This window comes from Manacus vitellinus, unplaced genomic scaffold (assembly GCF_001715985.3).
Source record: "Manacus vitellinus isolate BGI_N305 unplaced genomic scaffold, ASM171598v3 scaffold_12_pilon, whole genome shotgun sequence".
Classification (NCBI taxonomy): domain Eukaryota; kingdom Metazoa; phylum Chordata; class Aves; order Passeriformes; family Pipridae; genus Manacus; species Manacus vitellinus.
Window position 1 is genome coordinate 1,620,570 of NW_021938949.1, and position 15,392 is coordinate 1,635,961.

At 38.7% G+C, this 15,392-nt stretch overlaps 1 protein-coding gene across 1 annotated transcript in view; it reads right to left on the bottom strand.

The window, feature by feature from the left end:
- Positions 1–15,392, bottom strand: part of LOC108644427 (sodium channel protein type 5 subunit alpha-like) — a 32,280-nt gene that overhangs the window by 9,114 nt on the left and 7,774 nt on the right. Inside the window, 12 exon segments of the mRNA XM_029957803.1 lie at positions 25–33; positions 604–793; positions 3,003–3,157; positions 3,806–3,920; positions 6,333–6,452; positions 7,438–7,773; positions 8,522–8,875; positions 9,816–9,968; positions 10,090–10,317; positions 11,034–11,044; positions 11,253–11,355; positions 13,245–13,436. Of these exon segments, the coding sequence (XP_029813663.1) occupies positions 25–33; positions 604–793; positions 3,003–3,157; positions 3,806–3,920; positions 6,333–6,452; positions 7,438–7,773; positions 8,522–8,875; positions 9,816–9,968; positions 10,090–10,317; positions 11,034–11,044; positions 11,253–11,355; positions 13,245–13,436 (1,966 nt within the window).

Below are 15,392 nucleotides of genomic sequence, written 5' to 3' on the forward strand. Positions count from 1 at the left end.
TAACCAAGTTGATAATTATGGTACTTATATACACTGCCAGACCAGAAAGGATTTTTCAAATAAAATATTCCCATTTGCTCCATCATTATTCTCAGAGGAGTAAACAATAATTCTTTATTATCACTTAAGATAGTGATGTGGAGACAAAAATTATTTTTTAAAAACACATCCGATATTTTAAATTATTCTAAGAGTAAAAATTAAATGAAAGTATTAGAAAAAAATTTCAATAATTAGGGGTTTTTTTGACTGTTCATGATTTGTCTCTTCTCTCCTAGTTGAAATTCTTGTGTCATTGCCCAGCCATTGGATCTTTTCATGCCTTTCCTCTGATTTGGACAGCACTGCTATTAAGATTAGAAAACTGTAATTGCTGAAGTTATGCTACATGTTCTTTACAAATAGCCATAAGAGGTGGTATCTAATAAAAGTTTCTTCAGCAACTTCTGATTACTGCTGAAAATTTCCATTTAAATTTGTTCTAAGGTCTCTTTGGATTGCAGGTTTTTCAGCTTTTGGAAACTGTCTTTCACTCATAATCAGAATTTGCATGTCCAGATCCATCCAGGTAGAAAATGTCAAAAATCAAAATGTATGACAAGCTGAATATAATACTTACACATACAATGACAAAGTCAAGCAAACACCAGGAATTTGTGAAGTAACTGTGCAATCCATAAGCTACCCATTTCAGAAGCATCTCCATCAAAAAGATGAAGGTAAATATTTTATCAGCACAATCTAGGATCATTTTCACTGTTGGTCTATTTTGCAGGTGAATATCTTCAAATGCCTGGAATTTCAGAATTCAGTTTTAAAACAGGTCAGTAGTTGTATGGAAAATTACTGTTAAATTGCACAAGAATACACAGTTTGTCTGATTACAACCATTTCATACTAAATTATGGGCAACCACCACTTAGTTTTATACTTAGAAGTAAAAAACTAAAGCCGGACTTGAACACATTAATCACTGTCTTTCAGACTCTGACCTTCCAAATGAATCATCTTTAGTCAGCCTGCAGAGTTGTAATACACACATGGAAAAAGAATGACAAACTCCTTATCTGGAACTGTTCATTCCTGGAGTTACAGGTTTTTTCACCTAAACCTTGACCTTGAGGTTTTAGGAAAATGCTTTATTGATTGCTGCTGTTCACATCAGTGTTTGCTTGTGTGTCATGCATTCTCTGCCTTGCTAAGTAATTTTAAGTTTTTGATATTGCCAATCTATTCCCAATTCCTTTTACATCTTGCATTATTTCCTCACCAAGCCTCTGGAAATGTATTTATTCCTCCTTTCAAGCACTTCTCCCCTACCTTATAGCCCCATCTCCACTTCATTTAGGTATTACAGCAGACCTGATTTGCTCCCCTGCACGTAAGACATGCCTAAAAATCCAGTCTAAAAGGCCATGGAAAAGGTGGAGCAGGAGCATAGACCACTGAAAAAACAAGGAGCAGAGATGCTCCTAGGTATAATCCAATAAAACTTATGCACTCCTTTTTTGCAGTGTTAGAAAACAGTGATTCTGCTTCTGGACCTAAACGGGTCTTCCAGTTGTGCCACAATTAGGAGAAATGCCTCCAGAGCAGAGCTGTCCCTGTGCCCATGGGACTGTTCATTTGAGTGTGGGTAAATGAGAACTTCTGGCATTCATGTACATAAACCTATTTGCCATTTCTGACCTTTTTTCTTGAGCAAGTCTGATCATATGTCCTCTGATTCCCTGCTAAACCTTGGCTACCTTGATCTCCATCTACCAGTCAAACCACCTGCTCATTAGCAGTGATGTTTTTTTCAAACTTCCAACTCCTTTTTTCCTAACTTTTTTAAGTTTCTAGTTACTCTTAATTGCTGCTACCTTAAAAAGTTAGAATCTACTTAAGTTTCTAACTACTCTTCCTTTGCTCTGAGCACTGAGCGCTCACCATGGACTTTTCTGTGCATTCTTTCTGTCATCAGCATCTCATTTAATTTCCTTTCAAGGCAAGGACACCACGGTGTCCCTTTGTTCTAACTGGTTCAGACAATTCCCTACCAGCATACAACTTTATAAACAAAGAAAACAAAGAAACAATCAAACGAAATGGACAAGTCCCTTTTTGCAAGAGGACAACATAGGTGAAAGTTCTCACTGCAAAACATCTTTGATGTTGTTGTTTTGTTATTTTGCACCTAGGTACCAAATAGCTTTGGGTTCAGTTTATCCCTTAATGTGCTGTAGGATCTGACTAACTCAGTTTCCTTCCTTACTTCAGCTTGGTTCCACATAAATAGAGAGGAGCCCTCACAGGAGTCCCAGGGATTTCCCTTGGCGATTTTGCCATGGGAATTCTAAAGCAGATAGTTCAAATCTATAGTTCAGTGAACAACCTGAACTTAACGTACACAGAGCACATTTTATTTGGAAAATTCTGACATTTACCACATAGATCCCTTTCAGATTATTTGGTTGTGTTCCTTCTGCATTGTAAAACATTTTATTTAACAAATTACGTTCAGTCAACAGTGAATATGCTTTCAAATCATAGAAGTTCCCTTATTCTTGAGTAGAAATGGATCTGATCAGGGTAGCAACAAAACATTACCTCACCTATCAGTTTACAGCCAACTTCGCTTTTAGATTCTAATCATAATGTTTGGATGGTTTTGAATCTACATTTTTACTGAGCAGTTACCTTACTTTGAACATTTAGAAGTGTTATTATTTTATTTGAAAGTGCTAAGTAATTTCAGACTCTGGTTTAGTCTTGTAATTTACACACAAATGTATGAAGAACTATGTTCCATGAAAAGCTGCAATTCCATATATTTAAATCCATATATTTAAATATCTTATCTAAGGGGGAAAGCCTTATCACTTTTAAGGGATGCATTTATTACACTGTTATCTCTCCTTGTGGGAAGGAATGTCACAGTAGAGGAAATCAATCAAATATTATTATTTTCCTTATTGACAACAATCAATGCAAAATTAGAGAAATTAAATGCAATTTACCAGTGCTGCACTGCTCAATACTATCACAAAAATCATAAAATATTCAAACCCGCTATGGTTAACAATTCTGTAGCAGGTTTTCCTGAAGTTCCACCACCTTCTGCCTGGAAACTTAGTGATATCCACTACACAACATGGGACACATTTACCACAATCTGAAAAGAGAAAGAACAGTATATTGGTTCCATGGAAAATGCTGAAACATGGAATCAAAACAGTATAGGGCATCTTAAAGAGAGCTTCTACAGACTAGAGAAAGAATGTGCTGTTTTACCTATGAGGTGACGTTGTGGCTGAAATGATCTTAAGCTAAAGAAAAGAAAAAAGTTGTATGCAAAATTAATCTCTTTTAATAGAGCAACTCATATATGGGAAAAAGAGAGTTGCTTTTGTGCCCTTCTTCAGAAAGGCTTGTGGGCACAAGAAAAAAGACTTTACTTCTATCTAAAAAAATGTTTATTTTTTGCATTTTTTCTTTTTGTTTTGAAAAGACACAGTACCTTACTAGTGGATTAGTCAATTATTATTTTTACTGATTATTACACTTTATTCCACTGCAGAGACATTACAACTACACTCCCTGTTCACTGCTTTGCACCAGAAACAGTCTCCATGAATCTGTAAAGGCAGCAGGATTGAAGCATGAGAGTCAATGGAGTCTAAGGAGATGGTCAGGTAATCAAAGGCAGATGTCAACTCTGGGATGAGCAGGAAAACAGATTCTGCTAATCTGGACATGTTCCAAGTGGATATTTTTTAACACTGTTCGTTTGGTATTAGCACAATAAAGGAAAGATTCCTACTTTCTCCAAAACAGTCCTTAGGCAGGTGTGAGTTTTCAGTCTGGAAAAACATCTCCAGACCAACAGCTGCATCCACACTGCTGGCTTCAGAAAAGCTGAGAGCAGCACCACATTTCTGCATGGGAGAAGGAGAAAGAGGAGAATTTATTTGCTTTTCATTACTAAGGTTAAAAAACCAAAAATAAATGAAATTTATCATCCCCCTGCCCCCCTCCCCAAAAGAATTCTGCAGTCTATAAATTACCTTACTGTTGCTGAACTATCAAATTAAAACCACAAATAATAGGACAGAAAAAGCCAATCCCTACTCTTTGTTTCCATGGTTTTAATTTAAGAAGTTTCTTGGTTTCTTCTTGTCATCTAAACAGGACATGCAGGAAGAAGAAGACTTTCTTATGCTACAACTTCGGACAAAAGTCTGACGTCTTCAGGCCAATCGAATTCTCTTTTCACTTTCAGATACAAACCATGTCTCAAAAGGCCTGAAGATGGGAAGGTCTAGCAGGATAGAAATGCATGTATGGTCTTGTAGCAAGTTTCTGCTGCTGGGTTTTGGTAGAGGGGATGGGGAGGCTACAGGAGTGGCTTCTGTTGGAAGCTGCCAGAAGCTTCCCTCTTCCTGCGGATCCGATGCCAGTCAGCTCCAGTTCAGACTTCCTGCCACTGGCCAAGGCCGAGCCAGTCAGGAGTGACAGTAACACCTCTGGGATAACATATTTAATAACAGAAAATTGTTGTGCAGAAGAAATTCCAGCCAGGGAATAGCAGAGTGAGAACACGGGAATAACAATGTAGACCCCAAGGGCAGTGCAGAAGGAGGGGCAGGAGCTGCTCCAGGAGCCAGAGCCGAGGCCCTGGAGCCCATGGTGCAGAGCAGGGTGGGGCAGCTGTGCCCCTGCAACACATGAGGGACCATCAGGGTGCAGAGACCCCCCTGCAGCTCATGGAGGGGCCCACGCTGGAACAGGTGGATGCAGGAAGGAGGTTGTGACCCCTTGGGAGGCCCAAGGATGGAGCAGGGTCCTGCCGGAGACCTGCAGCCTGTGGAGAGGGAAGCCCAGGCTGGAGCAGGTTTCTCCTGGGTGAGACTTGTGGCCCCTGTGGGGAACCCACGTCAGTACAGCTTATTTGGGAAGGACTGCACTCCATGGAGGAGTGACCCACGGGACAGCAGTTTGGGAAGAACTACTGCCCAAGAGATGGACTCACACCAGAGAGGTCCATCAAGGACTGTCTCCTGTGGGAGGGATCCCATGGGAGCAGGGGAAGGACTCCAACTCCTCCCCCTGAGCAGTGGCAGAAACAACAGCTGACCACAACCCCCATTCCTGTCCCCCTGTACTGCTGAGGGGGAGGAGGGAGAACATGGAGGGAAGGAGGGGTGGGAGGAAGGTGCTTTTAAGACTGTTTTATTTCTCACTCTTTGATTCTTATCCTGTTAGTAATAAATTTAAGTACTATCCCCACTTTAAGTCTGTTTTGCCTCTGAAGGTAATCAGTAAGTGACCTCTCCCAGTTGTTATCTCAACTCATGAATCCTTAGCTGTTTTTTTTCTTCTGTCCAGTTGAAGAGGGAGAGTGAGAGAGCAGCTTTAGTGGGTGCCTGGTATCTGGCTAGGGTCAACCCACTACAGGTCTACACATCTCAAAGAATTGTAATCACTGGTAGGTAACCTACACACTTATAAAACTAAGTACAATAAGGAAAGCAAGTATAAGGAAAAAAGAATAAAGAAATCTATCAGCCATAATGTGTAAGTGCCCTGAATGGCATGGAAAGGGAAGGCATGAGGATAGGGATAAGAATGGGAAGCCAGAAGAAGGGAGAATTTCCTCTGTCGACAGCCATGATGCACTACACTAATCTAACGTCGTAGGGAATCTTCATCATATACAAAAATGCAATTATTTAAATTATTGGGCACTTCAATGTTTTCAATATTATTTTTAAATATAAATATATTTCAATAATGTATAACAAAGAAAATTTATGGCAGCTGTGCATAAAACCAGAAAATATTAATGGGGTTTCACTTTTGGGGGTAGTAATCCAGAAAGATGCTGAACTTCCATTTAATTTTCTGGGTCATCAGAGCCATGATTCTCCACCTTTTTTTGATATGGAACATTAGAATGAGATGGGTTTCCATACCAGAAAAACCATGGTTGTTTAGGGAACCATTTCTAGAGAGCACATTTTTGCATCCAAGAATGACAGCAAACAGAATTATCCATAGAAACAAGTGGCATCTATCAGACATGCTTAAAATCATTACGTTTCCTGGTTAATTTCTGTTTCCTTATTTTGTACAAAATTATACATTAAGTTACACCATTAACCATGGCTATTGATGAGACACAAAACTCCATGCTATTACTACCTCTAGAGAGATGTGCCACCTCCACAGCCATTATATTTGCTACTCTTCAGAAAATCCCAGCCTGTCCTGTCATTGCTGAATGAGAGAACAGCTGTGACAATTTGAATCTCTAGCATATTCCACAAGATGATAAAAGTTAGAATTACCTCTTTTTGCTCTTGCTTTTCATGTGTTACTGTGAAAACATTTATAGTTTCAGGAGTCCCAGAAATCTGACTGAAGCTGCCTGAACTCTGTCGGTGTTCTCTGTGTCGTAATCTGTCTCCCTGCAGGAAATAATGGAAAACAGTTGATTTTCCAGATTTTTCATTCCTGACAATCATTCTTAAAAGTCAGAATTCTTTAACAGAATCTAAAACCTCCACAAAATTTAGAATCACAGAAGGGTTTGGGTTGGAAGGGACCTTAAAGATCAACTAGTTCCAAACCTCCTGTCATGGGCAGAGAACCTTCCATTAGTGTGTTCGTGTTTTTACAAATAATTAAATGATATCCATAAAATGCTTGCAATAGAATGGTTTCTTCCTTGATTTCAAACAGTGTGCTCTTGAGCTTTTACTGTGGAAATGTATCATTCCCCAAGAAATACATTTAGCTCAGGGATGGATTCCTGCATCCAATTAACCTTTGCAGCTGGACCCCAACAGCCTCATGCTTCCAGTTACAGGCAGAAGACCTAAGTGATCCCAATTAGTTCTGTCCTTTTGTCTCCACAAATTCCAAGAAAGATCAGATTCCACTGCAGCAGTTTTTGTCATCAAATGCTTCTGGATAACATCTTTGAAATGGCCACAGATGATTCTAAGGTGATCAGCAATTTTTGCTTCTTTGAGAACTTGTCCAAAGACATGCCATTGACAATGCTTCCTAATATGACCCAAACCACAGCAAATGGCAACTGAGAAGAGACATGGAAGCATCAGAAGAGGCTGCCTTCCAAAATGTGTAAGGCAAAGGAGACAAAAAGAAGGAATGTCTGTGTCAATCAAACTTCATTTATTTGTTGACAGCAATAGATGGAAACAAAACAGACAAAAGCAGAATTAGGGCTATCCATGAAGCAAATGGTGAAAAAGTGGATATTCAAAATGTCTTTGGCAAATGAAGACTATTTGGTAGCCCTTGCACTAGAAGAGCAAAGAAAGTAAAATGGCAGAAATGACAGAAGGGATAATATTTACTGTTGAGTCTTTGAGATGGCAATTACAGATGTAAGTTACATATTTTGTTTTAAATGTGAATAGTGCTTACCTGTTTTCTGTGTTCTGTTTCTGTGAATACAATGTAGTCATCATCACTTTTGTCACTGTAACTCTCTGCTTTTGCAATGGGAACACAGACACAATTATTATCCTCTATGTTTTTGCCAGAAATTTCTTCCAAAGTCTTCTTTTTGTCTGTCTTTTTGAGGCTTCCTTTCATTTTTCTGCCACAAGGATTCAGAATTCTGTCTTTCACAGACTTCAAGCCCTTGAGAATCTGTGCAAGGGCAATCTGACATTTAGTCCTTTCTCCAGGTTCCTCTTGTCCTCCTGAGGCATCAATATTGAACGAACTCAGCAGCAGGGCAATGAACAAGTTGAGCACCTTGAAATAATTAAAGTAAGTTGGAGACACCACTGCTAACAGGAAAGTCACTTCAGAAACCCTCAGTCTTGTTTTCCTCAACCACTGCCATGAAATTATTTACTGTTATATTGCAATATTGTTATAGTATGATCTGGCCCCTTCTGGAAGGAATGGCAGGAGAAAAAGGAAGGAAGTGAGGGTTTGGGTGTATCAAATATATTTTCACCTGCTCTGATGTCCATAACGTATGAGGAGATAGATATGTTGAAAAAGAGCAAAGATGAATTTTAATAACACCACCATCCAAAAGGGTCTGGTATAGACCAACAAACCAAGCAGATGAAAAAGATTTTGTCTTCCAGTACATTTACATTCCATCTACTAGATGTCATACAAACCAGAAAATCTAAGTATGGTAAACTCTTGATAATATAAGTTGATAAACATTAAAAGCACTGAACAGTTTGGTTATTGGATCCTATCAACACAAAAGATGAAGACATCAGATACTGCATTATCAGAAGCACTGCACTTCTATACTATGGGTAGAGGGAATAATTTTGTATTGCCTCTACATCTTATGTGAGAAAGAGAAAGACAGGGGAAAAGTAAAAAAAAAAATATTGAAGAAAAACATGTCAAGTGACATCCAGAAAAGAGAATAGTGTGAATACTCTTGAAATGATAAAGTTTCCCTCTGAAAAAAATCAGTTGCCAGTGTAACTGGATGCATTCAGTAGGGACTGGGAATCAGCTTAAAACTCACCACCAGGTTTCCTATCACCAGGACTAGCATGAAAATTGTAATACAGATGCCTTGTCCAGCCACTTCCATACATTCCCACATCATTTCAATCCATTCTCCACATAATATTCGGAATATAATCAGGACTGAATGACTGAAATCCTTCATATGCCAGCGTAAATCCTCACTGGTGCTTATTTTACAGAAGTTTTTTTCATAATCACTGCCCAGAAGCTGCATTCCTAGTACAGCAAAAATAAATACAGTGATAGCCAAAACCAGAGTGAGGTTACTCAGAGCACCACATGAGTTTAGAATTATTTTCATAAGAGTATTTAAGGCTGGCCAGGACTTTGCCAATTTGAAGATCCTGATCTGTAAATAAAACATAAGAGAAAAAAGGTAAAGTCAAACACAGCCCAGACAGCACAGCCCACACAAAAACCAGACCCTGCATTTATCATGCTGCCTTTACTGCAGTAACATTGTCATTTTTCCCCAAGAAAGGTTTTTAATTGTTTTGATGCAAAACTGCTGTGCTTAAGCTCCAACAGTTAATGTTATTGAGAGCAGAGAAGTATCAAAGGAAGGTTTCAAATTGTTTGTGCTAAGTTAGATACGAGAGTGTGCCAGTGTAATAATGTTAATAGCAATAAAAAGAACAGGAATATAATGAAGTAGGTCACGGGTACTTGGAAAAGGTTATGAAATTACTGAGTTTTGGTCAAATGCAATAAGACAAATATTTTTTATACTTCTCACCAAACAGACTTAAAATAGGATCTGAAAAGCCAGATGGGACCTATGTACCCCCACAAGTAAAAAGGAGGTATTTAGTCAAATTAGCATTCAGGGCTGTGAAAATCTCTCAGTCGTGATAAACAAGGGGAAACAGAATTCAACTGCATTTCTAGGCTTGTGGACTGAAATGCAAAGAAGCATTTTGAAGTAATTAGTAAATTTAACATTAAAAATATGCAGTAAGGACATAAATATAAAAGCAATGTTATACACAGACACTTCAGAACTATTCCTCCTTCTCCCTAAAATGGAGGAAAGCACTGAAGAGTCCTCAAGGCCAAGACTAAGCCCTGAGGAAAGCTCTGGTATTTTGCAAATCTCAGCTCAAAAGAAAAAACTGTCAAGGAACTTTTACTATCTATTCAGTGAAATATTCCTGTTGGCTTACTATTTACCAACAAAGAGAACTGATTTAACAGATTCATCAGTAAAATAATGAGAGGGTATTTCACTGTAATCATTCACAAATCTATACAATACACGTGCTTTTAAAAAATAGCAAAGAAATCATTACCACTCTGAAAGGTGACAGATTGGTTCTAAAGCTCAGTAGGCCAATCAAAACAACCAAGCTATCAAAAACATTCCACTTGTTCTGAAAATAGTAGTAAGGATCTAGAGCAATGATTTTCAAGATCATTTCTAGTGTAAAAATCAGGGTGAAGACCTGGAAAGACAAAAAAGAAATTCAGAAAAGGTCACTGAAGAAGTCTGTCTCCTTATGGGACTATTCCAGTATAAATACAGGATTATAACTCCATATTCACCCTAACATAGACCTCACTTACCTGGTCACTTATAGTAATCATTTTTCTGTTTTCTGGCAACATGCCAGGGTGCTCCATAGCCATCAATAAGGTGTTCAAGATAATGCAAACTGTGATAAAGAGTTCAACAAATGGATCCAAAATCACCAATTTCACCTTCTCTTTGACTGCTCTCCAGAATGGACAACAATTCCAAATTAGATACTTTGAAGCAAAACGTTTCCACAATGCAGGACGTTTCACTTTTGACTCTAGCAGAGAAAGAGGGAAAGTGGCATATGAATAATCCTGTGTGGAATATCACAGTGAGAAGAAAATACAGTCAGAGAAAAGATTGGAAAGAAAAATCAATCTCATGTGAGTAGAATGGCATCATCGAAAAGAGTTGTTTCACTCCTACTACACAAAATAGGCTACACTAATCACAGGCTATTGCAGGTCACCCCCAACAAATCTCATAATGACAGAAACAGGGGATGTTCCCCACCTCTTCATATGATTATTATTCTTTCCTGTGAGGTTGGGGAGGTCCTGGCACAGGTTGCCCAGAGAAGCTGTGGATGCCCCATCCCTGGGAGTGTTCAAGGCCAGGTTGGATGGGACTCTGAGCAACCTGGTCTAGTGGAAGGTGTCCCTGCCCATGGCAGGGGGTAAGAACAAGATGATCTTTAAGGTCCTTTGCAACACAAACAGTTCCATGATTCTATGATTACACTATTAAAGGATGATAAAGGATCTGCATTAAGGAGAGAAATCACTGTTTCTGGGACAATGACAACCTGTGTCCTGTGAGTTGAACCTGCCCAGCCACAGGTGTCCATAGCTGAGGACAGGGTTATAAGTGAGGTTGGAGGAGAGCTCAGGGGATCTGTAGTGCAACCCCCTTCTCCAAGCAGGGCCAGCCATCAGGTCAGAGACTGCACAACCTCTTCCTCTGAAAATGGGCAACGTTTCTGCTTACACACACTTTGAAATTCTCTTCTTTCAATCAAGTTGGTCAGGCATGATTTACCCTTGGTAATTGTGAGTTAGTCACAATTAGATGAGATATGAGAATCTTTGTTTTCCTGAAGTTTACATTTGCAGCATAATTTCCCCTAGTGGTTTTTAAAATAATGCTGAGTGTTTGAGACAGTTTGATCTCTCAGGTCACATTACACAAAACCATAGGAAAAATGACTTACTTGAAAAGTCTGTAAGAATAGTGGCTGCACTCATTAACCTCTGTCTTCGGTAAGGATCATTAATAGAGTCCACTGACACATCATAGGACAGCAGGATCTGCCTCTTTGGTTAGAAAGACAACAGAAGGTAACATAGCAAGGGAATACGAAAAACTGGCAATACAATATTTATGTCCAGCATGACATAAATATGCCTTTTTAAATACACATTGAAGGGAAGCTTTACTTTGGTGACAATATATAAAACAAAAAATACAATACTATCAGGTCTTTGCTTTAGAAGGCAAAGGGCATTTCATCAAAACCAGTAAATTTCTTCATGAAGTTGTTTCCTTCTGAAAATATTTAATAACAAAAAAAATGTCATTATAGAAGAAGTATAGAAACATTAATGGGGCAAGGGAAAAGAATCCTTCCGTTTTTCCAGTGGCTGATGAGAAGAGCAGACAAAAAAACCACTGACCATCAGTTTGAATAAACTATTGCCTATTTAATGATGATAATTATTGATCATTATTAAATAATATACATTTAATAATATGAAAAATAGTCAAGTAGTTAATAAAAATTATTGGTTTTTTCCAGCACTACTAGGTCTATCTAGATTTCTACTAATATTGAACTGCCCAAAATTATGAAATGCACTACTTTTGTTTTCATTAGAAGCCACAGAATGCTCAGCTCAATGCTCCTGATGTGAGCTCAAGGACAGACAGGCCAACACTTGTATCTTATGGGATACACTGAATTATTATCAAATATTCAGATCATGATACATTAAAACCCACATGCTTTCTCAGGATTAAATAGACAATCATAAAACATGGGCTACAAAGAATATGTGAGACTCTGAGGTAGAGAAAGTCAGAAAGAATTCCAGAGAACGCTGGAAGGGTGTATAAGTAAGGATATATCACACCATTACTTCAAACTTTTTTGATATTATGATTTTTATTAACATATTCTAGAAAGCTGTTATTCAGGGAATGAAACTGATATTCTTGGCCTCAGGGGTTTCATAATAATTATTTCTCTTTGTCATTCTGATATTTTAATGAAAAATAATCAAAACATCTGATAGATGTCATAGAAGGGACATATCAAATGAATTTGTAATATAGAGCTAAAGTGCTCATTTTTCTCTCTGTAATTTTTCTGAGTCTAAAAGGCTCATTTAGACTATTCTAATTATGTTACCAGTGCAACTTGTCCTTTCATTCCTTTCTATTGTGTTTGGTGTAAGACAGAAATACATAAAAATGTGTGTGCCAGCCTGACTAAAGTCCTCGGTCTTCTTGTTGAAGTTCACAGCTGTTCAGAAGCATTGAGTTAGTGTTTTTATAAAAGACAAGGGTGTTCCCCAACACTGGCCTGGTTACTGCTGCTTATCTGTCTTTAAGTGAGGGAAATAACTGGGGATGAGAAACTGGGATTTAAAATAGGGATATTCTCTAGAGGAATGATCCGTTCAAGTTTTTGTAAACTGATTAAGTCCTACCAAAATGTTCCTACCTGATATACTTTTTTCTCTTTGACTTAGCATCTTAAGCTTCGTTTTGTGATGAAAGTAGAGAGTACATTGTTTGAAGAGTTCTCAGAGAGCCACAAGTAGTTGCCACATTTGTTGCAGTTTATATTTATTTGACTAATAAAAGAACTCTATGTCAGAGCATCTCACCCTGTTTGGATTATGCTCTAGGTTTTCCTTTCTATTTTTTTTCCCTTTTTTAATGTGAAATCATTTCAGTATGAAATAATATGTACTACTGACACCCACTTCCAATTTCTCTTTCAAGTCCAAATAGTGCTGTCTCCCCCACATCCCAAAATACAATTTTCAGATTGCTTTAAAAAACAAGTTACTCCAATGAATGCAAGAAGGAGAAAAAAAAAACAGAGAGGAAAAAAATGCAAACAAACAAAGCTTTTCTGCTCAGTGAATTGTCATATCACATGCAAGTCTAATGAATATTTTCTATTTTGAATACTTACAAGCTTCTTGTGGCAGTGACCAGGCTGTGATTTAAATATTTGCTCCTCTTTCTCCTGATCACCTAAAATTACATTTTGTCTTAAAATAAGTGTTTCCTCATTAATCTCATTTCCTTTTGAATTTTTCAAGTCATCAACTGGCATTTCAGACCCAACCTGCAAGGCCTTACTGCTTTCTGCTGCAGCCAACTCCTGTAAAAGAAAAGCCAAAGGTCTGTCTATTAACACAAGGCAAATGCCAACACATGGACTAGGATAATATTCAATTTAGTTTTTACTCATTAAATTATTATGCTCTCTGAATGCTTTACACTAACAATTTCTAGCTTTCAAATATTAAACTGCTATAAAAAGACAGGAATACAAAATCCTATTCACAATATGGAAAGACCAAACAGGGTTACTTGTCAGCTGCTGTAATTCAAGTTTCCTCTTGTCACATTAAATATTGTGTTTTGTCTCTGAATTACAGAATATTATGGTTTATCCTTTTACTTCCCTTTTCTTGTTTTGAAAAGGACCTTGAGTCCAAAGACAACAGAACACTAAGGGCTCAATCTAAATCCTTTTCTTAAATACTAATCCTGTCAAAAGAAAACTAGAAGGAAGAAAAGCCTAAGTAAAGCTTGGCAAGCTGGAATGTCAGGCAGGGAAACATTACAGAGCTGCCAACAGCTCTAGAGGAGGAACTTGGTAAAATGGTGATGCCTTACACCTTAATGAGGAAATTGGATACTTGCTAGAGAATATTCATATGGCCTCTTACTGACTTTTTTGACAGTAAGCAGCAAATCAGATGTCTCTTTTATAAAAAGCTACAAGATACAATAGGTCTTACCAATAATTTTTAACCTATCCTGCTGCCTCGGCTTAGAGCTTCACTTCTGGTGGATGAGAAGCTCGAGATGACCCAGCAGAGTGGGCCTGCAGCCCAGAAATAACTGTGTCCTGGGCTGCATCACAACAAGCATGGGCAGCAGGTCAAGGGACGTGATTCTCCCTCTCTGCTCCCCTCTCCTGAGACCCCACCTGCACTGCTGTGTCCAGCTCCGGGTCCCCCCAACATCAGCAGGACATGGACCTGCCCAAGGGCACGGAGATGCTCTGAGGGCTGGAGCACCTCTGCTCTGGAGACAGGCTGAGAGAGCTGGGGTCGTTCAGCCTGCAGAAGAGAAGGATTCAGGGAGACCATAGAGCCCCTTCCAGTGCCTAAAGAGGCTCCAAGAGAGCTGGAGAGGGACTTTTTATAAGGGCAAGTAGTGACATGACAAGGGCTAATGGTTTTAAAGGGAAAGAAGAGAGATTTAGATTAGATGTTACGAATAAATTCTTTCCTGGCAGGGTGGTGAGGCACTGGCATAAGGTGCCCTGAAAAGCTCTGGATGCCCCATCCCTGGAAGTGTTCAAGGCCAAGTTAGATGGGCTTTGGAGCAATCTGGTCTAGTGGAAGGTGTTCCAGACCACCCTGGACTGGAGGATCTTGAAGGTCCCTTGCGATCCAAACCATTCTGTGATTCTATGGCTCAGTGATTGTCAGAAATAAAAACAGGTGATCCCTGGTCCCTTTCAGACCAAGGTATGAATGATTGGAACAATATTATGCCAAGAAGAAACACTGTGGAAATCTGATGTATGTCTATTAACTCTCCAAAACAACAGCAAAGAAAATAATGTAGTCTCTGGATGTCAAGAGGAAACTTAATATGGAACAAACAGCATTATCCTGGCTAAAGACTATTCCTGCTCTTGTCAACTGATAGACCTCCTGCATCCTGTCACTCAGAAAGAGGTCTGAGAACCTTTAAAGTGCTGAGCACAGTGGCTCTTGGAAGGCTTTTTAATCAGGCCTGAAATCTATCAGCACTAGAACTTCCAACTTCTGGGAACTGCAGAAATGACAATTTTTCTCATGGATGTAAATGTATCCACTCATATTTCCTTCATGAGACTATGCAGTAATAGGAAGAAGGAATACCCAGAGAAAGGAATTTCTGTCCACAGCAATAATGGTAGTGTACAAGAATGGGGAAAACCATGGAGTGCAGCACCTATGCAATACCATAAAAGGTACAAACTTGCCAGTAAGCCATTCCTATACAATGTCAGGTCTGCAAATCCTAAAATTTAATGATGGTTTTTTGTATCACA